The 26,731-nt window shown below is 45.4% G+C and overlaps 1 protein-coding gene across 1 annotated transcript; it reads left to right on the top strand.

Moving 5' to 3' along the window:
* RRP15 (ribosomal RNA processing 15 homolog) lies at positions 1-21,384 on the top strand. Its single transcript, XM_066238111.1, has 5 exons — positions 1-166; positions 10,207-10,475; positions 12,524-12,621; positions 14,736-14,937; positions 21,055-21,384. Exons 1-5 carry the CDS (start codon positions 19-21, stop codon positions 21,199-21,201), a joined length of 864 nt encoding a protein of 287 aa, XP_066094208.1. The 5' UTR covers positions 1-18; the 3' UTR covers positions 21,202-21,384.
* Positions 21,385-26,731: the final 5,347 nt, after the last annotated feature.

Below are 26,731 nucleotides of genomic sequence, written 5' to 3'. Positions count from 1 at the left end.
CACTTCCGGTGTGGAAACATGGCTGCGGCCGTGCAGGACTCACGTGGGAGTGCGGGAAAAAAGCTGAAAAAGTCTCTGAAGAAGAAGAAGAAGATGAAAATGGCAGTCAAGGCTGTAGGATCGGCGCTGGAAGATGAGAACAAAGACACGGACAACACGGGAGCAGGTAACGTGCGAGGGCTGAACGTTGGCGGCTTCGAGGGAAAGCCGAGCTGAGTGTGCGGGAAGCGGGGGAGTCGAGTGTGTCTGCTCGGGACCGCCAGAACTTCACCTCCACATGGGGCCCACGAGGCGCCCTCGGCCCGGCGAAAAGGCGCGAGAGGACTGGAGTTCAAGGAAGGGACGCTGTCACCTGTGCCAGCTACAAGCTTTTTTTCCCTGGACGTTTCCAGGGCCACGGTTAACTAACATGGGCGCAACTGCTGCTTACGGCAGCAAAAAGAAGCTTATGGTAGCAAAAGGCGAAAGGAAGGGGCGTTTTTGAAATTATTAGAATGGGAGAGGTCTCATAGGGTGCGAGGGGCAGAATGTAAGAGGAAGACGGATGCTGTGCTTGACTTCTCCTGCGGTGGGTGCGTGCAAGTGTGCGGGAGTTAGAGACAACAGGGCAATAAGGGGAGGAAGAGTAGGCGGTCGGTATTGAAAGGAAGGGAAGATGTTTGGAGGCCTCGGGCCGACCTGTGTCCTTGCTGCTGCCTCTTTGTCATCATTCATGGCACTGACAGCTTCTTTAGGTGACAAGGGATTGCAGACGATCCCTGCTCTCGTGCAGCCCAGGCGTTGCTCCAACAGCCTGAAACAAACTCTTCGATTATACTGCACCTCAGCTTGTGTCCCCTATCTTCTCAAGGCGACCCAGCGGCTTCCCATCCCAGAGTAACATTCAAAATCCTTAGCCGATATTCTCTACTTCAGGTCCTTACTGCCCACTAACTATAATCTAGTCAGATTGATATCCTTGTGTGTTTTTAGACATCAAGCATGCTACCATACCAGGGTTTCTGCACTTGCTAGGATGTTTTTGAGATGTGATCATAGCTCTCTCTCCCTTAGCTCCTTTCATCTCTGTCCCAGTGGGTCATCATCAGGACTTGTCCCTGAGGCCCCGCCCTCCCCCCCTCCCCCGTTTAGTATTCCACCACTACTCTTCTTTTTGCCTCCTTGTTACTTTTGGGCTTACTACCCCACTTTATTTTCTCAGCATTTCCCAGAGCATTTGACATGCTACGTCTGTTTGGTCTGTGCTTCTCCTAGCCAGAATGTAAGTCCTGCAGGAATAGAAACTGCTGTTATTCCAGTGCCTAAAACTGTGCCTACTGCATAGTGGGTCATTCACAGACGTTTATGCAGAGGTGTGAATGAACCCGACCTTCCAAGACCAAGAAGAGGACACTGTTTTGTGCTACTGCTGACCCCGGGAGCTTCAAGGCCTCATTACCTGCCAGAGGGGTCCAGGAAAACAAGCTGTTTGAACAGGAATTAGAACTCTTGCTTCTGAGATATATATGTATGTGTGTGTGTGTGTGTGTGTGTGTGTGTGTATATATATATATATATTTAGGTTTAGATATAGATATATATTAGGCTGGTTCATGTGGGGTTATCAAGAGAAAGACACACTACATTTGGAGCAAAATATTAGAACTGCTCACAAAGTTAGGTGGAAATTAAATTTCTCTTTTCAAGTACTAGATAGTTCCAAATTAGAGCTCTTCTGACCACTTAGTGCCTTATTGTAAATACTGGTTAGGTTCTAAGGTTATTACATTATGGGCTAAGAAGGCTTTTTTGCTAATTAGGAAATCTAATTATCCATTTCAGTTCAGTGAAGTTTTGCATTGTATGTATTACATTTCAATCACCCTCTGGGTGTTGATACAAAGGATGAATAAATTCCTGCCCTGGAATTACAGTCTTAGGAAAGATATTAAATGTAGGACAATAATACAGTGTTTTGAGTAGTATTAAGAGGGAGTTGTAAGGGTTGTTATCACAATCATGGTCCAATTAAAAATGATAAGGATGGAGACAAATCCATATCATATCCAAATCCAGCCTAGGCATGCTTCCTTCTGTCTTGTGCACATTACTCATAGAATACTGTATTATTATTTCATTTTAACATATCTCTCTCATAGATACATGTTCTCTAGCTTCCTGGTATCAGAGCATTCGGAACTCCCACCTCTTGAGCACAGCTGGCTCTCTCCCCTCCTAACAATGAGTTTGCTGTTCTGCCAATACACTCCTTTGTTTTTCTTTGTTTTCTCTTAAGCAGCTTTCCTGTATCTTTTAGGTTTTGACCTAGGTGTCTTTCCACCTACTTTTTCTTTCACGATTTAGACTATCTCTGATATAGGAATAAATGATAAAGGGCCTTCTGTTTAATACATTCAGTCATGTAGATCCATTGGTTGTAAGGTGGAGCATTCTCGTTCAGTTTACCTCCGTATTTGCCATTTCAATAGAAGAAATTGTGGTTCTCTCATGAAATCAGATATTTCTGGAAAGGTGACCCATGGAAATAGCTATTCCAGTTCAGATATTTGTGTACATGTGGCCTTAGCTGGACTCTTACTTTATCAACATTTTTTAGGTAGGAGATAACTGAGAAACTATAAAGGCAGAAGATTGAATTTGGAGTCAGACTCAGGAGGAATTAATGTGCGAGTTATAGGCCTATTGTGCTTATTTTATCAGAAAATTGAATCAGAGACATCTTTGAATTTTGATTGGATCCTAAATATTGATAGGGCTATCCTTTACCATATCATTTGGAAAGCAACTTCCTTCAGGAAGATCCTCCTTAAGTTTCTAAAACAGAGGTATAACCCATGTGTTGTTTGAACTTTATTTTTTGTCTTTTGCATTTAGACAGTTGTGTAAGAAAGGTAAGTGATGCTTTTATGGGTATAAAACTCTTAAGCCTCATTTGTCAGGGTGCAGAAGCTTCTTCGTTCTGTAAGGACAGGCCTGCCAGCTTTGATAATGGCTGTATCTCGGACCATGGTGAATATCCATTTATTTATTGAATAGATTGGGACCTTCTCTTAATGTGATCTTTACACTCTTTTCTCATGTACCAGATATCATTGAGGGTAAAATGAACAGAAGTTGTATATAATGTAAACTTGAATGATAACAAAACAATTCAGAATTAAATTTTGGTAAATTGTAATTCTCTTCAGTAGGGTTTGAAATTTGATCATAGCAAAATTGCAAGCGATCACAAATCAGAGGTATTTGGAAGGTAAAATGCTACAGCCAGCATTTTAAATAATAGGTAAATGTCAAGCATTACAAGGGAGCGGACGACACCCCTGAGTTAAACTTGAACTGCTTAGGTTCGTTGAACTGATACCTTGTTCCAGGTTTACATACAATGAATATTTGACTGTTAAGTTTGTAGCCTTTAACACACACACACACACACACACACACACACACACACACACAGTACCTCCTAGTCAGTAAATCAACTCAGGTGAAGAAATATAAACAGTGGTTGATGATACCAAGTATTATAAAGGGGAAGATAACTTCTGCCTCTGGGTCATCCTGAACTAAGTTCGATTTATCGAACTTATGAATTATTAGAGATTTAGACACCATGCTAGTTTGATTCTTAAACTTGTAATCTTTTTTAAAAAATGTGTAGTCAGTAAATCAACCCTGGTGGAAAAATTTCGGTCATTATCCAACACCGTGAAGTGATGGACCCTCCCTCACGGAATGTGCTCCTGTGACCATGAACTAGTATGGGGAATGGTAATTTCATGTTCTCTGAATTGTTCTGATCACATATATGAAAAATGGCCACATACTTCTAACACTGGGCTTGATAACAATTTAGTTTATCAGGTCCGAAGAGCTGTCCCTTCATTTTTGATAAACGACAAAGCTGTATTTAAGATGGAATAACCTAGCAGATAAATGTGCTTTTCATCAAACTGTAGCTTATTACCTCCTTCATCATTTAAGTTGCTTAAAATAGCCAAGAGACATGCCTAAAGAATGAAGTATATCATAGTCCTACTTGAGTGGCTTAGCAATTTATAGGATGGACTCAGAAGCAGACTGCTTCCAGACCCTGTCTGCCTTGGCTTGCCCAGATAGCATGTGTAATCACATCTGACAGTCTGTCCCATGGTAGCAATTTTATTTTATTCTTGGTTATTTTTATGGAAATCTGGGATGGCTTTTTTTTTACCCCCAAAGGTAAGTGCTTCTTTTAAAGTTTTAAAGCATCAGTTTTCAATGTTCTAAATTTAGTAATAATTGGCAGAAAAGGTCATATGGCCTGAGCAGAATGAATGATTGACAGCCAGAAGGGGAGGGGCAGTATCACAGAGCTCTTACTGACCAGGAGATCCGTATTCCTGGGCAGAATCGAATGAGATTTGGGCTGTTCTGGTTAGCTGAGGCTTAGATAGAACTTCCTTTTTGATTCAAACTTTGCTAAAATATTTTTAAGGACTATCTTTCGCGTTAGCTGAGTACACATTAATTGGAGTGGAAGCTTGAATTTAAAGCTTTGTAGTGCCTCACAAGCCCAGCAGTCACTCTGCCCCGTTGACTTTGTGATTGCAGCCCTGTTTTTAACTTTTCTAAGAAGCCTCAGAATCAATCCCCTGTGTAAATGGAGAATAAAAGGGACTCAGGGAGCGTTGTGAGGATTAAAAGGTGTTTTAAATAGTAACTAGCTCTTAGTGTTTCCTAGCCGTATTGGCGTTATTTTAACCAAGATTGTAGGTACAATTACCATAGAAGTAGATCTTTCTTTTTGAGCATTTGGGATCTTCCTCTCTGCCCTGTCTTCTGGGTCTCCGTGTTCTTATCTCTCATCTGGTTCCTCACCGTCCTGTATTTTGTGCCTGGAGTATACCATATCTGTGCTGAGAGATTTTTATGTGTCACTTAATCGTCATAACAACCCAGTGAGGAAGGCACTGTTTTCATCCCCATTGAGAAAAAGAGGCTGAGACGCAGAGGGATCAGGTGACTTGCCCAAGATTGTGCTTTTAGAAAGTGATGGAATCAGGACACAGGCCGAGTCTGTCCGCTGTCATAACCAGAGCTCTTAAGCTCTATGCAGCAGCTCTTGTCGTCTGGCGCCTCCCACTCTGCACCTCAGGTCTTGCACGTTCCAGCTCCCAGAGGTGGTTCTTCGAGGCTCCTTTCTCCTTCACCAGCATTTTTATACTCAGGTCTTCCTCATCCACTCCCCAGATCTCCATTTTCAGCCGATGTGAGCTTCTTGTCATTTTTTTTTTTTTTTTCATTTTCCTCTGAAGCTGGAAACGGGGAGAGACAGTCAGACAGACTCCCGCATGCCCCCGACCTGGATCCACCCGGCATGCCCACCAGGGGCGACGCTCTGCCCACCAGGGGGCGATGCTCTGCCTCTCCGGGGCATCGCTCTGCCGCGACCAGAGCCACTCTAGCGCCTGGGGCAGAGGCCAAGGAGCCATCCCCAGCGCCCGGGCCATCTTTGCTCCAATGGAGCCTTGGCTGCGGGAGGGGAAGAGAGAGACAGAGAGGAAGGAGGGGATGGGGGTGGAGAAGCAAATGGGCACTTCTCCTATGTGCCCTGGCCGGGAATCGAACCCGGGTCCCCCACACGCCAGGCCGACGCTCTACCGCTGAGCCAACCGGCCAGGGCCAGCTTCTTATCATTTTATAAACATTCTTGAACCTTATGCCTTTGGACATGCAATTGTGATCATTCTAGTTCAGCGGTTCTCAGCCTGTGGGTCGCGACCCTGGCGGGGGTTGAATGACCAAAACACAGAGGTCACCTAAAGCCATCGGAAAATACATATTTCCGATGGCTTTAGCCACTGAGAAGCCGCACTACACTCTGCAGCAGCGCTATTCAGCTTGAATGCACGCTGTTATGGACGTGTGTTCCAGACTGAATGCCTGCGGTCATGCGCAGACATGATTGCATCATCCATCGGGGCCTAAGGGGCGGAGGAAGTGGGGGGTCGCTCCACAGTCCATAGCAGCCCGGCTGCTCCTCCATAGCAGCGCATTACGTGTGTCCAGCGCTTGCTGACGTCATCAGTGGGCGGGTGCAGCAAGCACCGGAGGACAGAAGCCTAAGAGGCGGAGAGCCAAGAGAGCCTGCAAGACAGCCTGCTGGTGTAAAAAAGGTTAATAATGTAAAAACAGTACACACACCATACACACAATACTGTGTAAGTGTAAGGTGCTCTGTGTGTAATCATTACACAGTACACAAAGCAGCTTACACTTACACAAAGCACCATACATTTACACAGTGTGAACTACATCGGTCTTATACTATAAGAGACCACTATAAGATGTAGTTCACACTGTTCCCCTAATGCAGGGGTCCCCAAACTTTTTACACAGGGGGCCAGTTCACTGTCCCTCAGACTGTTGGAGGGCTGGACTATAAAAAAAAACAACTATGAACAAATACCTATGCACACTGCACATATCTTATTTTAAAGTAAAAAAACAAAACGGTAACAAATACAATATTTAAAATAAAGAAGAAGTAAATTTAAATCAACAAACTGACCAGTATTTCAATGGGAACTATGCTCCTTTCACTGACCACCAATGAAAGAGGTGCCCCTTCTGGAAGTGCGGCGGGGGCCGGATAAATGTCCTCAGGGGGCCGCATGTGGCCCGCGGGCCGTAGTTTGGGGACCCCTGCCCTAATGTATAATTATCTCCCATATCTTCCACTATTTTCCCATATTCTGAAAGAGGAAACTGCTGAAATCAGCAGTTTCCAGCATTGAATCCGCCTCCTATTGATTTCATTGGGAGTGCGGCGGATTTTGTGGAAGAGAGCTCCCGAGAATCTCGGGTTACCACACAGTCCACCGCAGCCTCCTTTTGATTTCAATAAGAGGCGGAGAAATGACAGTTTCCGACACATTTCTTCCTCTCCTATTCAAGTCAATGGGAGGCTGCAGCAGATTCCTCTCAAATATAGAGCATGTTGCTTAATTTTTTCGACGCTAGAACTTTTCCTAGAGCAGAAAAATTCCAAAGGTGGAATCCGCCACCCCCAATAGACTGATAGAGGCCTCACACTGAGGAATCTGCTGTGCGGATTCTGCAGTGTAAAAGATCTGCCTCCTATAGAAGTCTATTGGGGGTGGCGGATTCCACCTTTGGAATTTTTCTGCTCTAGGAAAAGTTCTAGCGTGAAAAAAATTAAGCAACATGCTCTATATTTGAGCGGAATCTGCTGCGGCCTCCCATTGACTTGAATAGGAGAGGAAGAAATGTGTCGGAACTGCATTTCTGCCGTACAGGGGATCTCTCTTCTGCGGAATCCACGGGTCTCCCATTGAAGTAAATGTGATGTGGATTCCACCACAGAAACTGCTGCTTTATAGTGTGAAAGAGCCCTGAAAGATACCATGCTGTGCAGAAACTGCAGTGTATCTTATGACGTAGTTCACACTGTTCTATATGGAAAACTTGCCACTAATCTGGAAAAAACAAATCCATTAGTTAAGCAGCTATTTACGGAATGGTAGCCCCAATACACTAGGTAAGGGGGTCCATTAGTAATAAATATTTCTCACTATTTAATTAAATATTGTTTTTGTGATTAATCACTGTTTAAATTATATTTGATTTGTAGCAATGAGAATACATAGTGCATATCAGGTATTTACATTCTGAATCATAACTGTAGCGAAATTACAGTTATGAAGTAGCCACCAAAATTATTTTTTGGTTTGGGGTCACCACAACATGAGGAACTGTATTGCGGGTCACGGCATTAGAAAGATTGAGAACCACTGTTCTAGTGCTATTTTTAATTTCCATACTGCAGAGCATCAACACTGGTCCAGGGTGACCCTGCCTGGTTCAGTGGGTCTGGGCTGTGGACTCGCTTCTCTGGCCTCCTCCCTTCTCCTCTCATCACTCCCTTGCTTCACCCTTTAAGAAAAACTTGTGTCTGCTTCGTAGAAGATGCCCCCCCCCATCAGCTACTCTTTTTCTCAGTTTTTCTTTTAAAAGAACACTTGCAAATTTTATAAATTTCTGCAGTTGGTGAACTGATTTATCTATTCTAAACATGCGATGTCTTCAGGGTGAAAAACCTCAATTGAGAGTTTTCATTTTCATTTTAGTGTTGTAGAATTGGGCCCCTGAAACCTGTATGATTTTGTCAGCAAGCGTCACCCCTAATACAGTGAATTAAAGAGAGATAGAGAATTTTCATTTTCCCCTTTCTCCTTCAGCATCCCTGAATACTCAGTAAATAATCTTGAGGGTCTGTGAGTCTTCTTACAACTTGATCCCAGTGGCAAAGCCACAGGACAGTGGTTCAGTTTCCTGCCCACAGCTGGCCGTATCTGAGGAATGGGGGCAGAGGACAAGTGGGAGAGGGAGCTGTAAGTTTGGGTATGAGGCAGAGGGGGACAGGAAATGCCTGTGTCCATCGCCGGGCCTCAGAGCACTGCACTGTCCTGTCTGCTAGTCACAAGACCTGTGCGTACCTTTTTAATTTTAATTGTAATAAAACATAAAGCCCAGTTCCTCGTTGCACCGGCCACACTGGAAGCCCTCAATAGGCGTTCGAGGCAGGCGGCCAGCGGGCAGCTCTGATGACAGACCTTCCTGTGAATGCCGCAAGGTCTGCTGGAACCTGCACTTACTACTTCCTGCGAGCATTCTTTGTCATCCTTCCTTATTTCCAGGGTTTTAAAATAGAACCTAAGATTAGAGTTAATGTTTGAAATAACACACAGGACTTCAAAGGCATTTTTTACTTATCCAGTTCCTGTAGACCCATAGATCTATTTACTTGCCTTCCGCCATTAAAGATCAGTTAGTAGAAAATTAAAAAAAAAAAAAATTCATCTTTATAGGATGCAGTAAATTTTTAAGAACCAGTTCTGCTTTTTGATTTGCATCGTGATTATCTTGGGTATCCCAGAAGTAAATCCTGTTTTATTTTTAGTGTGCTGGAAGACCTCATTACACTGGCATTCTTAATTTATTTATATAAAAGCCATCATTTCCATTGGCAGTGGATGCCTGGCCAAAAACTTCTGAGCTAAAGATTGTTTGAAAAAGAATAAAAATTAAAACTATGACTTTAGTACATTCTTCTGAAAAAAAAATTTTTTTTAATTGAGTGCCAGTTTATAAAATGGTGTTACAAAGCTCTTCACGGATCTGCTGTATTTCTGTCACACGCACATTGCAGTCGGGCTGGGTGAGAGACCCCCCCCCCCAAGAAAAGTAGCCAAGGTTTAGAAGTGGAGGGAGTCCGAGTGGCTTGTGCAGCCCGAGAGCCTTTGGCTGCCGTTGCTGCGGAGCTGAAAAGTATGAAACTTGATGCCATCTGTGTGTGAATTCATCAGGACAGAAACACTAGATGTCAGTGTTGTGGTTCTGACATTTTCCCGAGAGCTGGCCAAGACTTCACTTCTCATCACTGGGATGTTCTCCGCTGACACACTTTTAAGCCCTCGAGTCTCTTGACGCTGAGATAAATGCTTACTAGAAGAGCTCTTTGCAAAGAGCTATTTCCTTACTCTCCTCCCTCCCATACCCCTCAGTGCTGGGACCCTGTGGGATACAACATAAGTACTATTAACCTATTTGTGTTTCTGCTAGCTGCGTTCCCCAAATCTTGTTCACAGTGTACCTTCTAGGAAAGATACTTTGCGGGGGTTTGTTGTGTGACTGTGGGATCTGGCTTATAGTAGACGCACAAGTTCATCAAATTGGATGACATTGCTATCAGCTTTTGCTTGACAAAATTTATGTACTTTTTAAAATGTGGGCAATAATATAATTCTTCTATCACCTCTATTCATCTCTGTAAGTAGTTTATTGCACAGGGAAGGCCCATTGACTTGGATGTCTCTGCACTGGCCCCTGGTCAGCCTCTGTTTCCACCTGAAAGCAGGATGGGAGACAGGGACTGCTAAATTAGTGTTTGCTACCTGGGTGCTGGGGACACTGTGGCCTCCCCCGTCACACAGCTGGGCCAGATCTTTGGAGGCTGGTTGCAAGGTTGCAAGGGTGGAGGGTCCCGCTGTACTATCACTGCAGCTGTGGGACTTGATAGAGTCTCCTCTTGCGAGAATGGGGACAGATGGGAACTGTTCCAAGGCCCCGGGTGCTGGCCTTGACCTCAGCCACTTCTGCCTTTACCACGACAGATTAATTTGTTTCCTCTCTTGGGTTCTGTAGGGAGGCGTGGGTCAGAAAAGGGTCACTTGTCCTCCGATAATGAAGCGATAGAGGCTGACAATGAAGATGAAGTGGAGCCCAGTGATGATGACAATGACAACAACGCTGCGGAAGGCAGTGCGGGGCCCAGTGCGGGCTGGGCGGCGGCCATGGCTAAGATCCTGAACAAGAAAACTCCCAGAAGTAAGCCCTCCATTCTGGTCAAAAACAAAGAGCTGGAGAAGGAGAAGCAGAAGCTGAAGCAAGAGAGACTGGAGAAGAGGAAGCAGGTAGGTCCCAGCTGTCTGCGGTCCGACTGAGTGTCTGTGCGGGGCCGGCTGCCCGTGAGTCAGACTGTGTGTACGTACGGGCTGGCAGTTCGAGGGTCAGACTGTGTGTCCGTGCAGGGCTGGCTGTCCGTGGGTCAGACTGTGTGTCCGTGCAGGGCTGGCTGTCCGTGAGTCAGACTGTGTGTCCGTGCGGGCCGGCAGTTCGAGGGTCAGACTGTGTCTGTGCGGGGCCGGCAGTCCATGGGTCAGACTGTGTGTCCGTGCGGGGCCAGTTCTTGTCTGGACCCGCGCATCTCCTGCAGCGTTTGTTCAGTTAACACTCCAGAAGGCACCTTTTCTGTGGTGTGGGCCAATAATCAAGGTTCTGTTCCGAGTCCAAGTCTGAATTACTCTGTGGAGCACGCTCACTTGTTAACCACCTACACGAAGCAATAAAAATGTGAACTCCCAGAAGATGTATCCTTTTAAAATCAAGTAATTACACATGCAGCTGTTTTCTTCCATGTGGCTGTCCATGTGCTGACTTTGTTAGGTACTGGGCTAAGAGTCACACTAGTTACATTTTGCTGAAACCTATTTTATAGTAAAGATCTGTGAAGATGTCACAATTAGGGCTTAGTTGCAGCTCTGAAAACTGACTATTTTCCTGCTAACCTTGGATTCAGGATACCTTTTGTTCAACCTCTGATGATAGGAGTTAGAGTGACACAGTCTATTGATCAAAGGCCAAAAGTTGGGCTTAAGTTTGCTGTTATCTATTACAAAGATGAAGAAACAATAATAAGGTTTTTATATCCTTTGTACTTTGTACTTGAAGCATCTCAGTCTCTAAAATAGTTGGTTACTGAAATATTTTTTTAATGCAAGAAAAATAACTTTCTACAGTTTTACCAGCAGTATAAAAGTACTGGTTTCCAAGAGGCCCTTTATAGGTAAAAGAAAGAAAACAGGTTTGAATTGGCTTATGTTTCTTTCTATGTTCATTGCTCCCATACTGTTTCAAGAAGAACGCTTCATTATTGATAACCTCATACTGGTTGCCCTTGAAGGCCAAATAAGATGGGACTTTCCAAGCGTTGCTCTTAGAAACAGAATGTACTCTTTTAATAATTTGTAGTCTCATTGTACCTTAAGATAAGCCCTGTCTCTAAATCAAACCGATAGCTTTTGAATTGAAAATCTGAATCTTTGTTATTTGTCAAAAGCTAAAAGAGTTTCCAAAAATGTGAGGATCCCTGTTTGAGGTGCCTGGTCCCAGTATTCCAGCGCGAGCTGGACCTGCACAGGGAAGCCAGGAGGGGAGAGTGTCTGACGCTGCTCTGGGCCCAGGGCCATGCTGAGAGGGTCCCGCCCGCATAGCGCAGGACGGCATGTGTGTTTGCTCTGTGGTGACACGCTGACCTGAGAGGCAGTTTTATCACATCTGGTGTCTGGGCCGGGGACACTGCCTGACGACAGTGTTGAATTAGATTGTTTTATCTGTGGGATTCTCTTACTTCCCGGTTTCCTTCCACGTCGGTGTGTTAGTGAGGAGTTTGTGAGCTGTGGGCTGTGACTGAGATGCCATACGTAGCCTGGCTGGTGGTCAGACGTGGACTTAAATGACTTTGTGGAAAGAAAAGTAGTCAGCGTATAAGTAGGATACATCTGGACATTATGCTGTTCACTTACAGCTGATGAAAGTTCTTAGGAATTCTTACTGCTAAGGAAGTCCTATTCTGAAACTGAAAAGAAACTGTTCAAACTCATGGTTACCAGTGAGGGCCATTTGGGGCTGATCAAGACCGTGGCCCCGTGCACCAACCTTGTCCTACAGGCTTCATTTGCTGGCAGCCTTCCAGGACTGGGGCCGACAGGCCCGCTTGTGCTGACCACAGGCTCCGGGGCTGAACCCCTAAAAGCATGGGGTGTTTTGTTTTTTTTAAGTCCTCATGACAGACTAAGCCAGAATTACTTGCTATCTTTGTCCTTCCACAGAGCATGCTGTGCAAGTGTGCTGCAGTCAGAAATGCCTAACATGCTTTCCTGTAACACTGTTTCTCACGCAGCTCGACAGGAAGCGGGAATGGGAAATGATGTGCCGAGTCAAGCCAGATGTCATCGAAGACAAAGACACAGAGAGGAACTTTCAGAGAATCGCGACAAGGTGAGACTGGTTCTGACTCCATTGAGCCCCAGGCTCTGCCTGTGTAAGCCACCTGCTCGATGCTAAGTTCACCCACAGACTCTGCAGGTCTTGCAAGATGGGAATATAATGTGCCGAGTGTGTATTTGTTACAGACCTATTTCAAATCATCTCGTTTTTATAGTCGCGAGAGCAATACAATCAGAATACTTACTGCATTTCTCTTATAAATGGTTGTCCACAGTTGTGGCCCTAGGTGATTATTTTCGTTATCTTGTGTTGTCCTCATGGCAGCACAGATGACCCGTGACAGCAGCTTCGTGCTGTCCTTTCATTCTGCACTTTGTGTCGTTGGCACCAAACGTTTATTTGATGCCTTCTGTGTCCACATAGATGGAATCTAGGGGCAGCTGGGGGGTCCTGTCCAGCCATCTGGAGGTCTTAGAGTCAATTTGAGAAGAGAGGTATATGACATGTGTCAAGGACAGAGAACAGGGGAGGTCCACAGAGGAGAGAGCTGCCGGTTCCCTCTTAGAGATTGCAGCGGCTGCACACAGTGGGGTCACTGTAACGTCCCAGTGACCTATGTCATCGTAGTCATTCTCTGTTCCATCTGGGCGCCACACAGTGGGAGATTGATGTGTGATGAAGTGTATGAGAAGAGAGCCAGGTCCCAGCATCAGCCCGGATGCACTGCTGGCCATCCCTGGGCTTGTTCCTCCTTCCCTGTGTCTCGTTTTGTCTCTCTGGGGAACCAGGGCACTGGTGTGCCTCCCCGTGGGGCCAATTCCATGAGTTAACAGGTACAAGAACTCAGACAAGTGCAGGGGTGAGGCATGAGAGTGAGTGCCTCTTAGAGTTTATGCCCTGGGCACCCTACGTCCTCCCCCTTGGTGCCTGCCCTGCCCTGCCCTGAAGGGGTGGCATTTTGGCCTGGACACAACCAAACAAGCCAGCTGGCGTTTCCTGAGTGCTGACAGAAGAGACATCTAGGTCAGAGACAAAGCCGTCTTCACCCTCCCACCAGCTCCCCGGTCCCTCAGGGGCACACAGGTATCCCCAGTGGACGCAGGCTCACACGGCGGGTCGTGTTACAGGAGAGGAAAACCAAGCTTGGGACTCTGTTGCTTTTTACCTTGAATGGTAACAAGCCTGCTCTTTGTCGGGGGAGACGTTACCTCATTTCTCAGGGTAGCGGACTGCACACGCAGCCCTGAGGATTGCTCAGGCAGAGAGCAGTCAGCACCCTGCGTTCTGGAAACAGTGGCAAGGCTGTGCGGGGTGGGTGTGGCCTGGCGCAGCCTCTCCTGCGGTTATTAGAGCAGGCAGGTGAACAGGTTATAGCATTTGAGAGCGAGAAGGGGTGTGAATGGTCTGAATAAGTGCTTTCCATAGAAATGTTACGTGAGCCACATATGGGTTGTAAATGTCTCTTGTAAACACCCTGAAGAAAGTAAAAGAAAGAGATGCAATGAATTTCAGTGATACCTTTTATTTCACCCAACATTCGGTTGATTATCTCAACATGGTATCAATTTAAAACAATTGAGATTCTGAAACTCTTTTTCATACTAAGTCTTCAAATAGATATTTTTTAAAAACTGGGTTTTACCATTAGTTTTAGATCATTAAGAGTTGCAGCTAGGATAGCTGGCTTCCGTTTGAGCGACTTGATGTCACTTTTTCCACCTGTGGATGAAATGAGGACCCGTCCCGCAAATATTTCCGAGAGTCAGGTGATCAGACGGCTGACCAGGAAGGCTCTGTTCTTCCATCACACTGTAATGCCCCCACCGTTACAGAATCATAGGTTGAGAAATAGGTGTTGGTGTTAGGAGTAATTCTCAGTCCTGATTGCACAAAGATTGATTTAGAAAGGCCAAAGCTGAAAAACACAGTTCCTGTGTATCAGTCTACATGTATTCCTTTTCTAAATGAATTCAGACTTACAGTTGGTCATTGAAATGGAGGTTTGGTTTTCAGAAGTGTCTGGCCCTCTGGCTGTTGTAATTGGCATGCCGACTACAGGCTTGCCTCTCTCCTAAGCAGTAAAGATGCATGGTCCCTGTCCTCCGAGCCTGTCTCTTGGTGTCACGGGGATCTCACTCCATCGTCCTTCTCCTCTGTGTTCGCAGGGGTGTCGTGCAGCTGTTCAATGCCGTTCAGAAGCATCAGAAGAATGTGGACGAGAAGACGAAGGAGGCCGGCGGCTCTGTCAGAAAGCGTGCTAAGTTGCTGTCGACTGTTTCCAAGAAAGACTTCATCAGCGTCCTGAGAGGGATGGATGGAAGTACAGACGGCAGAACTTCGGCGACACGGAGCTCAAAAGCCAAACAGGTGAGGTTTTTGTACGAGGGACAGGACATCAGACTCTTAGCTTCCACACTCGAGAGTTTGGGATGGAACAGCACATGGTAGAAGTGGAGGTTTTTCATTCTTTATGTTCAGATTTACGTGCCCACTGCCTAATTTATTGTGGATTCTTATGTTTCGTGATGGTTTTATTTGGTATTGAAATCACCAGATGTCATTGCCCTGCTGTTCACACTCGGGAGCCAACGGATTCCAGTACAGGTGTTAGAGATTGAGCCACACCTATCCTGGTGGAAGCCCTGTCTGTCTGGAGTTCTGTAGAGTAGACACCTGAGTGAGACGAGCTGCATCTGAAACACCCCCCGCGGAGGCAGTTGAGATGGTGCCAACGTACAAACGGAGGAGCAGAGCTTTGGGAAGGGAGGCGCAGAGGCACCCCTGCTGACCGCCGGGGATGTTTGCTTGGGAAGTGGAAAGCAGAAACACTCACTGATGTTCGGCACCATAACTGTGCTTCTCTAGCCTGGTGACCTGTGAACCCCAATAGTGTCCTTTTGTAATGTACCAGCTGAATGGTTCTGAAATGTGCTATAATCTCAAAAGGACTGTTTTAAAAAAAATAGTAATTAAAGCAAAGTTCATAGTTTATTTGATGGCTTGATTTCTACTGCCAACAAAAAGTACTTTAATCAGGAAATGAGCGTTTGGTCATTGTGGGGTTTTCATGTGCATGTGTGTCTTTGTGTCTTTTGGGGAGACAGATGAAACCCTGGCGGGAAGGGTGTTTAGGAATTTCACGTTGGCCTCGGTTTGAAGGATATTTCAGGTTCCTAAATTTAGTTGCTGTTTTACTTGATTTTAACAAAATTGTAAGGACCCGGATTGAATATTCATGTAATCTGGTGCTGCTGTTTGAAAGTGTTGGTCAGAAACAATTATAAACACACAAATACTGTGTTTGGGGATTTATACCTGTTAGTTAGAGGTTGGCTGTGTGCTCGCTAGTGACATTTCACTATGAGAATTGGAGAAAGACTCGGCAGCAGTGGATTAGAGGAGCCTAGGGGACTTGGAAAAGGAACGGCTTATTCTGTGCCTGCTGACCCTTCCAATCCACTCATCTTTAAGAGGGGACGTACTAGAGAAGGTTGTTGAGTGACCCTCCCAGTATGAGCCCTAGTTCTCTGGTTGGTGAGTTTATAATGGAGTAGAGTTGGTTCTTTTAAATGTCGGTTCTATAGTCTCTTCCAGAGTCCTGCATCCTTTCTAGAGAAGAATTCTGCAGCCTGCTGCCCACATGTGGGGTAGGATGTGCCGCCGGCCTCTGGAAGCAGACCGCAGACCACGGGAACAGTGCTCGGGGCCCCAGCGTTCAGTGTGCAGTTACTCTAGGGCAGGGGTCCCCAAACTACGGCCCGCGGGCCACATGCGGCCCCCTGAGGCCAATTATCCGGCCCCTGCCGCACTTCTGGAAGGGGCACCTCTTTCATTGGTGGTCAGTGAGAGGAGCATAGTTCCCATTGAAATACTGGTCAGTTGGTTGATTTAAATTTACTTGTTCTTTATTTTAAATATTGTATTTGTTCCCATTTTGTTTTTTTTATTTTAAAATAAGATATGTGCAGTGTGCATAGGGATTTGTTCATAGTTTTTTTTATAGTCTGGCCCTCCAATGGTCTGAGGGACAGTGAACTGGCCCCCTGTGTAAAAAGTTTGGGGACCCCTGCTCTAGGGAGACCGCATGGGCTGCTGGTGGACAAGCACTGATGGTGTTCCTTAGACTCTTGAATTGCAGACTCCATGCCAGGTTTTTATTGATTTGACTTTGCCAGTACATCACTATCAGCTTTTGATTTGTTCTAATGAAACCATAATAATAATTTTGCGGTAAAGGAAAACACTAGCTGGTTTGGGTCAGAAAGGATTTCCTTAGTGATTGGAGGGCAACGGACTTCCACAAACACCCCCAGGTTAAAATAGTTACTGCAGGAGACGAAGTTTTTGTTTGTTTTCCTGATTTTGTGATGATGAGCACAGTGAACGTCAAACATAGAGATGAGCGCTCCGTTCTCACATTTCTCACACCCGGCCACTGCGTGATTTCATCAGAATGGAGTTTGTAGTTTAGTGGTGGGAATGCTTTTTAAATACATGGTTTCTTTGGTATCCTACAAGCATGCATTCCTTCTGGTTTATGGACTTACAGAGTTCCTGCTGCCCCTGGAGGAAGCTCGGGGTGGGGGACGCCTGGCACTTGTCCCCAAAGGGCACCTTTCAGGACTGACTTTTCAAGTGGAGTTGAGGGCGTGGGAGGCAGGGGGTGGGGTAGAGGGAGAAGCTGTCCTCACCATGCCTCCCCCCCCCCGAAATGGTGTTTTCACTGCGCTTACAGGAATGTGAAGAATCCCAGCTCTGTAAATAACTCAGCGCACTATTTGTTTACTGCAATTGCCTGAATAGATTGGAGTTTAGACGAAAGGGAGGCTCCAAGTTGGAAATGAGAAAGCACATCGGATTGCGCACATTGTGTTGATGGGAGCGCCGGAGAGCAGGTTTCATCTCCACTTGTCAATGCCCTGTTCCCTGTCAGCGCAGGTGCCTTCCGCTTGGGAGGGCAGCTGTGATGGGAGGGAACCTGTGTCTGCAGGGTGGTGTGTGCAGGATCTGATTTAGGGGCAGTAAGGGGAAAGGGGAAGAATTAGAATCCCTGACGGTGGCTGCAGAAATCTTGAGTGATTTTTATTTGAAAATTTAACAGTGGTGCCCCGCGCCGTTGGGCCCTCTGACACAACGATCTCCTGGAGTAGTGGCCCGTGGAGGGTTTCATCAGTGAGCTCCAGGCGTCTTCCCTGGAACCTGGCGTCTGTGTCCTGCTCTGAAACTTTGGGAGGTTAAAATGTCCTGCACGGTCAGGACCTCGATGTTCTCATTCCAGTTCTAAGGCTTTGGGGCTGTATTCTGTTTCTGCCAATTTCTACAAGAGTGGGTTTTTGGATACAGGGCGCCCCACACATTCTTCACTTCCCAGCCGGGATCTTCTGCCTGGCTTCTGCAAATAGCTTCCTGAAAGTTTGCAACAGCAAAAGTATTAACATGCAAATGCCTGAGTTCAGAGCCTTTTTAAACGTAGGTGAAATTCACTTAAGGGGAAAACAACATTCTTCTGGGGGAAGGCACATAAACCATGCATTGCTGATTGCTAAATATAAATGTTTTCTTAGGCTTGAACTTAAGCATCTCCCCATTCAGAACTGAGCTGAGACTGAGCTCTGCATTATTTGGCTTTAGACTCGTAATTCCCAGCCCACGTTGTTTTCTGACTGGTGGCTGCCAGTGCGTCTGAGCCCCGACGTGGAGGCTGACGACCGTGGTTAAGGGTTGTCCGCTTCCCAGTCAATGCCAACCACTTTTGTAGCATCCTGATTAAATATTTGTATAAAACCTGGCCAAGGAAGTTGGAGACTGTTTTGTTTCCGGGCCTCATGTGGTCTTCGTGGAGTTTCTGCATGTGATCAGTCTTCCCTCACAGTGACCGTCGGCACCCATGGCCATCTGGCAGGCTGTGTCAGGTGCCATGTCAGCGTAGTGACAGAGCCACTCTGGTGGACCCCACGAGCTGCTGAGTGGTGACTGCCCCCCTGACCCCATCAGAACTAGACAGTGCACAGCTCACGTCTCTCAGTGGGGACGTCTGCTGGCCATGCACAGTCTAGTGTGGTCCACTGTCTTACGTGGTGTTTGTGCTGCTGGTTCTGGGCCTGAGCGAGCATCAGAACCTTGGGGTGGCTTATCAGAACCGGCCTCTAGGCTCTGCCTCCCCAAGTTTCTGATTCAGCAGGTCTAGAATAGGATGTGTGAATTTGTATTTCTCTAAGTGATAGTGATGCCAATGCCTGGTCAGGGAACTGTACTGAGTGACACAGACTATACTGATTACTCACAAAACAAAAGCAGCACCACCATTATCCCCCAGAGAAGAACTTTTCTTCGTTGTTAGTCTTTACATTGGACTATCGGGAGAAGCTTCAAATTTATCTTCTTACTGCTCTTCGAGCCTGAAATGCAGGCACAGCTCCCTGGTGCGCCCCCGGCAGGAGCCCCTGAGCCCCGCGGTGGGCAAGTGACTGGCTGTCCTGCTGAGTCCCGCAGAGACCCCACGCTGGCTCAGAGACGGAGCACTGTCATTCCTGTGGGTGCCTTGCTGGCTGCCCCTCGGGTGCAGTTAGCTAATCGGGAGCTGCCGTAGACATGGGTGGGTCCACATGGAAATGCAGACATCAGAGCCAGGGCACGTCTTTGCTCTTCAGACGTTTGGATAAGGAAGCATGTACTTCTTAGAATTTAGTTGAAGGCTTTGAATGATGCATTTGGCAGGACAGGTGTTAAAATGGCTGCTGCATTCTGAGTGAACCTCTGTCCATTGGGAGCAACTCTGTCGCTTATCTGAGGTGAGAGGCTGGCGAGGAAAATGGGTTGAGTCAGGGAAAATGGCCTTTCATTCAGGTGAATAACTGGACATCACCCAAGCAGAAGTAGCATAAGGGACGCAGGTGTGAGCCGGAGGGATGAGGGAGGGAGGGGCGGGTCTTAGCTGACCTCCCTTCTTGGCTGCTGGCCGGTGAGTGTGGCGTTGGGGCTGTTCTGTGGCCTTTACTGGGCGTGTGTGTTTGCTTGCCGCTTGATGTCATTTATTTTAGTACTAAGTGTGCCGTGCGACATCCTGGGTCAGCTCTGCACTCTGCCCACGCACCTGTGCCACCCAGGCCTCAGGCTGTGCAGGCACAAGCCCTGCCTGGTTCTCTGATCCTGGAGGGGGGGCGGGGAGGACAGGGGGGCAAGTTTTCCTCTGTCATTGCGTTCTGTTATTTTAAATAGAATGATTGTGTCGGGGCCGGCCGCATCGTTGCGATTAAAAGGTAGCTTCAGCAGAACTAAGTAAGTGATCTCTTGTAATCCAGCTAATGTCTCTTAATATCTTTTCTCTTAAACTTGCTCTTTTATATAGTTTATAACCGCCATAAAGATAATACTGTTTTTTAACCAAATGTCATGGGAACTTGCATATTTAGAGATTTTGTTTCTAGCACTGTTTGTTTCTGTGGTTGGAACAAATAGCAAAGCATTGAGTTTTGGCTCTATGAAGTCAGGGACTATGTTTTGGATGGTGCTTAAAACAATTCTCAGTCAATTATTAGTGGAATGAGGGAAAGAAATCACCGAGCTTGTAGTTCTGCACATACTGTATCGCCTCGTTAACACCACGAGGTGGTGCTATTGTACTGTAAAATGAGAGGCTGTGGTTAGCCTCTTACCTGTCTAGTTTTGCAGGAATCCCATGAATAAGTAAAATGAACTGACTACTTGTTACACTTGTTTGCCCAGTCATTTATTTGTAAGTTTAGCAGATGACCTGTCTTTTGATTACATGATTGGGTCAGGCAGTAAGATCATTACCTGAAAACATTTGGTCCACATTCTTATCCACTGTTAAATGAGATGGCATCTGTAAAAACTCAGGACCCAGTTAATTTCCTTTTCTCTCCTTCATTTTGGGTTAAAAGCCCTTTATTAAATTTCTATTTGTCTTAAAATAATTTGCCAAAAATTTTCCAATAAATTAACAGCAAACTTGAAATACTATTGTCTGTTTTGTCAAAAGATTTTAAAAATTGATACCAAACCTAGATCTTACTATATTTTTCTCCCCATTGCAAAAAAAAAAAAAAAGAGAGAGAGAGAGAGAGAGAGAGAGAACAAAATTATTTTGTTTTTATGATTCTTTTATGAGGTTAAACTGCTTGATTCACTTCAAGCTCTGTTGCATAATTGTGCAAACACAACTGTCATGTCTAGGTAGAGCAGTGGTTCTCAACCTGTGGGTCGCAACCCTGGTGAGGATCGAACGACCAAAACACAGGGGTTGCCTAAAGCCATCGGAAAATACATATTTTATTTATTTAAAAATGCATTGTATAATAAATACAGGTTGAGAACCGCTGAGGTAGAGCCAGGCCACTCTTGTCTTGGTTTGTTCCCTTTGTAAAACGAAGTATTGATAAAGTAGTGTGGTGACGTGGGCTTTGTCACTTCCCCTGTGATTAAGTTGGCTTTTGAATATTTTGATTCTGTAATTGTCCTCAGACTGAAGTGGAAGAAGGCGGCCCCAGCTGGACCATCCTCCGCGATGACTTTATGATGGGAGCATCCATGAAGGACTGGGACAAGGAGAGTGACGGACCGGATGGTGGCAGACCCAGACCCGGACTGGGGAGTGACTCAGACGCGTGAGGCTGCGTATGTGGGCAGCACCGTGTGCGGCTGCTTGCCGTTTCCTAGGGAAACACCCCGTGCCCCAAGAGCTGGGGACTGGGAAGGATGCTGTCCCTAAGAAAGCCAAAGACTTTGCTGTCCTACCTTGCCGTTTACCCTTTCCACACAAAGTGTCTCATTAAATTACAGGACTGCCGTTTAGTCAGTGTCCTGTGACTTCATTTTTATTTGGGAACACTTGGCAGAGGGGAACTCGTGCCATGCTGCCATTCCTGAACCCATGCTGGCTGCTCGGGGAGCCTCGCTTGTCTGCGCACGGTGCGGCAGTGACAGGTAGGAGGCCATTGGGAGCTGCACGTGCAAGAGTGCGAAGACTGCTAGAGGTGCATTGGCCGTAAGAGCAAACTTGGGAACCAGGAGAGAGAACTGCTCCGTGCCCACAGAAAGCTCCCTCATTCCTTCCCCAGGAAAGCAGGAGTCTGGCGTTTGGCCCGCTGGAGAGAGGAGTCCTGTTGACTTACAGAGCAAAGGCGGGCTGGGCTGGGTGAGCGTTTCTGAAACGTGATCATATTAATCAGAGGGATCAATGAACGGATTTGGAAGCGGAATGGTGTTTGAGCTAGGTGACGCATAGCATAGTGGTTGCTATTGGACAAACTACTGAATTGTGATGAATAGTAATGTGCTTCCGGGCTTTGGACTCTGTCTGGGAGCCCACCTGTTCAGAGGTCTCCTGATGAAGTGCCTGCAGGGCCAGACTTGAGTGTGCAGGCTGTTCCAGCACATTCGCGACCTTCAGACCACGTGGAGGCTGCAGATCTGGGTGAACCCGCCGCCTCCCAAAACCAAAAGCACAATGAGCATTGTTATTATGCACATAGTCAGTTTGAAGTGATGAGGTGTTAACCCCATGTGTATAAATAACAGTTTCTCTAACCCCTGGCTCATTACCCTGCATTTTTAATGCAGTTGGTTCTTGAACATCAAAGCAGGAGCACCAAGCTGGTGCGGGGTCAGGACCAACTGGGGCTCTGGGTGGGGAGACAACTGAGAGCTGTGTCCTCATGCGTGGGTGGCCCCTGGGTGGCCTCACAGCTGTGGAGTCCCCTTCTGGCTCCTTGACAGTTGCCTCTCTGTACCTGCTGACCCGGGATTCAGTCTTAGGTAAAAGCGTGTCCCCTCCTGTGGGCAGAACAGAAACAGTGGGTTGACATCAGCTCTTAAAACATCAGCGAGGCAGCCAGACACAGCAGTCAGCCTGAACTACTGGGGAGTACCAAGCATAACCTTGGGGTTGTTTCCACACAGTATTTATCTTTGTCCAACAACACTGTTCCCTTAAGTGCATTATAAATATGAAAGCTCAGAGTCCACAAGGTTCAAGGCACTGTTATCCTTCTCTACAAATGAGAGGAACACAGGCGACATGAGATTGCATGGCCCAGCTGCCCTGTTCTGGTCTTTATGACCACTAAGTGACATTCTATTGACAGCCACCATTTTTAAAAATACTTGTCATTGTTCGGTGACAAGGCCTAACTTTGGAATCAGCTGAGTTCGGAGTTCAGTTTGGACTCAACTTAGTCTCAAATTGCTTAAACATTTTGAGACCAGTGTGGGGATCAGGCGTGGGGACACATTTGTTCGTTTGTGGTAAGGATTTGAATAATGTGTGTGTGGTTCCTGATCCCTTGTAGGATTTCCAGAAATGTTTTCTCTCTCTGTGTGTTTGGAGGGTCAGGTGATACACACGTAGATTAGTCATTCATTTCTGATCTGTGTGACTGTAAACATTCTTCTTCTAGATGAAGAAGTCTAAAGTCTGGCAGATAGTCATAGAGGCTCAAGAATTCTACTTCTAGAAACCCTCCTTAGAAAAGGTCCTAATTCCAAAACAAAACATGCTGCATGAACAGTATCCTAGCATTTTGTTTTTTAATTTTATTTTATTTTTTTTTTGTATTTTTCTGAAGCTGGAAACGGGGAAAGACAGACTCCCGCATGTGACCGACCGGGATCTACCCGGCACGCCCACCAGGGGCGAAGCTCTGCCCACCAGGGGGCGATGCTCTGCCCCTCCGGGGCGTCGCTCTGCCGCAACCAGAGCCACTCTAGCGCCTGGGGCAGAGGCCAAGGAGCCATCCCCAGCGCCCGGGCCATTTTTGCTCCAGTGGAGCCTTGGCTGTGGGAGGGGAAGAGAAAGAGAGGAAGGAGAGGGGGAGGGGTGGAGAAGCAAATGGGCGCTTCTCCTGTGTGCCCTGGCCAGGAATCGAACCCGGGACTTCTGCACGCCAGGCCGATGCTCTACCACTGAGCCAACCAGCCAGGGCCACAGTTTGTTTTTAATAACAGAAAATATTATAGGCAATTGAGGTTCAGTGATAATGAGGACCTTTATGTAGCCTGGCATGCAGCCATTGTTTTGTCCATGAAGACTGGTGAAAATCGCATGTCAGTAATATGGTAACTGGCATGTAGGAGTCAAAACATGGATAATATAAGTACAGTTTTTTAAATGCCAGAAATTCACTAGATGAACATAACACATTCTTTTTTCTAAGAAAATAACCTTCGACAAAGACACCTGCAAAGACACCTCATACTAAGTAAAAAAGGACTGACAGGTATTAGAACTGCCTGGCTACTTAGATGCTCCAGAACCCAAACTCTGAATACTCTCAATAGAATACTCTTTTTAAGGGTTGCTATGGAGAGGTGCAATAGATGGATGAGAGTCCTACTTGCTGAAATTCTACTTTTTATTTTCAATTTTAATGCTTGCCCTGCTTTGAACATTGAGTATAAAAAAAAATTGACTCCCATCTCATGTATCGCCTGTTCCTTTGTGTCTCTTGATAAAAATAAATTTTTAAGGTAAATACACCTATTGTCTTGATTTTAAAAAATACGTATGTTTGGGCCATTTTTGCTTTCAATCATCTAGTTTTGATAGTCCTGTCCATCATTTAAGTAAAAGTGGGAGAAGTCATAACAGCAAACATTTCTACAGTGCTTATTATATGCCAAATATAATTTAAGGGGCTTATAATACCCTTAATTCATATGGCCAGTCTTTCTATAACCCACTGAAGCAGGGGCTTTAGTGTCCCCAAGATATAGTTGAGGGAACAGGCAAGAGGTTAAGTAACTTGCCTTGGGTCACTCACATAGCTCAGATTGTCAAGTCCAAGCGAATGTCACAGAGCCACTCACTGTGCACAGCAATGGGTCCTCACATTTCAGAGGATAGTAATGTCTCAAAGGAAATGAGACTAGAAATCACATTAAGGTCTTAGAGAAAATGAGAGTCTAGAAATTGAACTTGGCTCTGGAAAAATAAGCGATGAGCATGTTGCATTTCCATCTCATTTACTTATGACCTGAACCTATGGCCAGTGGGAGGGAGAAGCAGACACCATGTGCCACCAAGGAGTGAAAGATCTCTCCTGCAGTGGCACTTTCGAGTTTAAAGTAACAAATTCCCCAAGGTTGCTATGGTCAGTCTCTGTAACCACTGGAGTGGCTTCCAGTAGTTTTGTCTGTTGGGACATGACTGTTGTCCTTTTATACCTGCTGTTTGTTATTTAGTGACATAACCTATAAAAGTGTAACTGCTGACATTTTTTGCTACTGAGAATTTCGATATGGTAACTAGCTCTTAGCTTACAATGTTATTGGCTGTGAGGTAACAGGTAACAAAATCTTTATCATTAAGAAGACTCCATTGTTATTCTTTTCTAAGAATGCATGCTTTGCCATCCTGATATGAAATTGTAATTTTTATTTTGTGTGCAGGAATTTTTGTTATATGTGCCCTTTCTCTGGATTAAAAAAAAAGCAGATCAATAGAATATATTCTTGAGGTTTTAGGGAATATGTTACAATGAAATGACATTGTGAGTTTGTTTAATAAGCTCTGAGGAAAACACCCAGAGAAAATTGAGCGTGTTGGGTTTCCCCAAATAGAAAGTTGTGAAACATATCACCACTGTCCTCTAGGTGGCGTGATTTAGGCTTTCTGGGAATTAACAGACAAGTCTTTCCCCCACATCCCAGATGAGTGACTAGTTTCTGAACAATCAGTACAATTGTGGCATTGACTCAATATGTTACAACTGGCCGAATAGGCAGATTGATCTTATAATAGCCTGTTGTTTAAGGGCCTTAATTAACTTAACATCGCAGACCTCTTAAACAAACAAAAAAAAACTTATCTGTGATAACCAGACATTCAAAATCACTTCTGCATAGTGCTGAAGTCTTTTGGGTCATAGCACACACCCATTTTTAGTTTTATGTCTGGTTTATAGTAAAGAGCTTGCCCTTGGCTGGGAACTGTAAAGATAATTGTTCTTGTACTTAAAAGGACACATAGGTATAACTGAAATAATCTAAAAAATATAAAACAAATCGGGATCTGGATCACAAAAGTTTTCAAGATAACAGGAAATACAGCCCTTTCAACTGGGTGAAGTCAACTTCTCAGGTGCTCCTGGTGCTGTGCCGACTTGACTGTTTATTAAAACAGAAAAGATCAACATGTGAGAAGTCAATATTGGGGGACTCCTAAGCGCAACGTGCCAAACAGAAGACATTCCATTCTATTTTTCTGCTCACGAAAACGGGAAAGGAAACAGAATTCGTTGTTGGATTCTTAATCTAGCGTCCGTTTTCCAGCCCTTAAAAACGTTCTGGCTGTCCACAGAGTACATGGAATGCTTCTTCATCCTCAGTCAACATCGTCCTGATCCTCTCTCTTTCCATGTGGGAGATTGGCTTTCGCAGAGCTCTAAAGAATCTTGGCCAAGCCTCTCGCAGGGGCTTCCATTTTGGGGTGGTGGGTTCTTATATAGATGCTAGAATTGTACAATAAGCCTTTTCAAATTAGAGTTTTGATAGTGATTATTTGAATCTGCAGCCTGGGCAAAGACAGAAAAAAAATAAGTCTGGAAAACAGGCAAAATATAACCAAGAAAAGGTGAAAGTCTGACACATTTTACAGATTCAGATTTTAAACTGAGTGACTATGAGGGACAGTTCTGGGTCACCCCTGTTGTCCTGATGTGTCATTTTCCCTTCAGTATTGGAGGTGCTCAGGTTTGTGGGACCTATTCTGTGGCACCCTAGTTATAAGAAGTTTTCTTTCCTAAGACTTAAAGCAAACATCAGGAATGCCCCTGGCTCTTAGTCTCTGGTTTTACAAATCAACCCATAGAGCTTTGCTTTTTAAAGTATTTATTAAAGCATACAGGCTGCTTTTTGACATACTTATATACTTAGTTTTTTTTTCTAGCATAAACTACCTCCATGCTATTTTTTTCCATGGAGAAACTATTGCCTGTTGATTTTTATTTTGTTTTCATTTTTTTAATTGCAGAATAATGGAAGCAGCTGAAAGTCAAGGTTGTCTGAAATATAGGTCAGTCACTTTGTTAACGGCAATCAATGTACACGTTGGAATTTTACACGATCTATAAAGCCCACTGAAATGATGACACAAATTTACATAAAGATGATCTAGCTTAAAAGAAAACTTCCACTTTATGTT

The sequence above is a fragment of the Saccopteryx bilineata genome, chromosome 1 (assembly GCF_036850765.1).
Source record: "Saccopteryx bilineata isolate mSacBil1 chromosome 1, mSacBil1_pri_phased_curated, whole genome shotgun sequence".
Taxonomy (NCBI): domain Eukaryota; kingdom Metazoa; phylum Chordata; class Mammalia; order Chiroptera; family Emballonuridae; genus Saccopteryx; species Saccopteryx bilineata.
The sequence above is the reverse complement of the archived record's forward strand: the minus strand, read 5'-3'. Positions and strand labels throughout refer to the sequence as shown.

Excerpts from the sequence above, each read along its gene's own strand:
- RRP15 (XM_066238111.1), top strand. The coding sequence starts at position 19 with ATGGCTGCGGCCGTGCAGGACTCACGTGGGAGTGCGGGAAAAAAGCTG. Across the intron at positions 10,476-12,523 it reads GACTGGAGAAGAGGAAGCAG|CTCGACAGGAAGCGGGAATG; the intron begins GTAGGTCCCAGC and ends TTTCTCACGCAG. Across the intron at positions 14,938-21,054 it reads GGAGCTCAAAAGCCAAACAG|ACTGAAGTGGAAGAAGGCGG; the intron begins GTGAGGTTTTTG and ends AATTGTCCTCAG.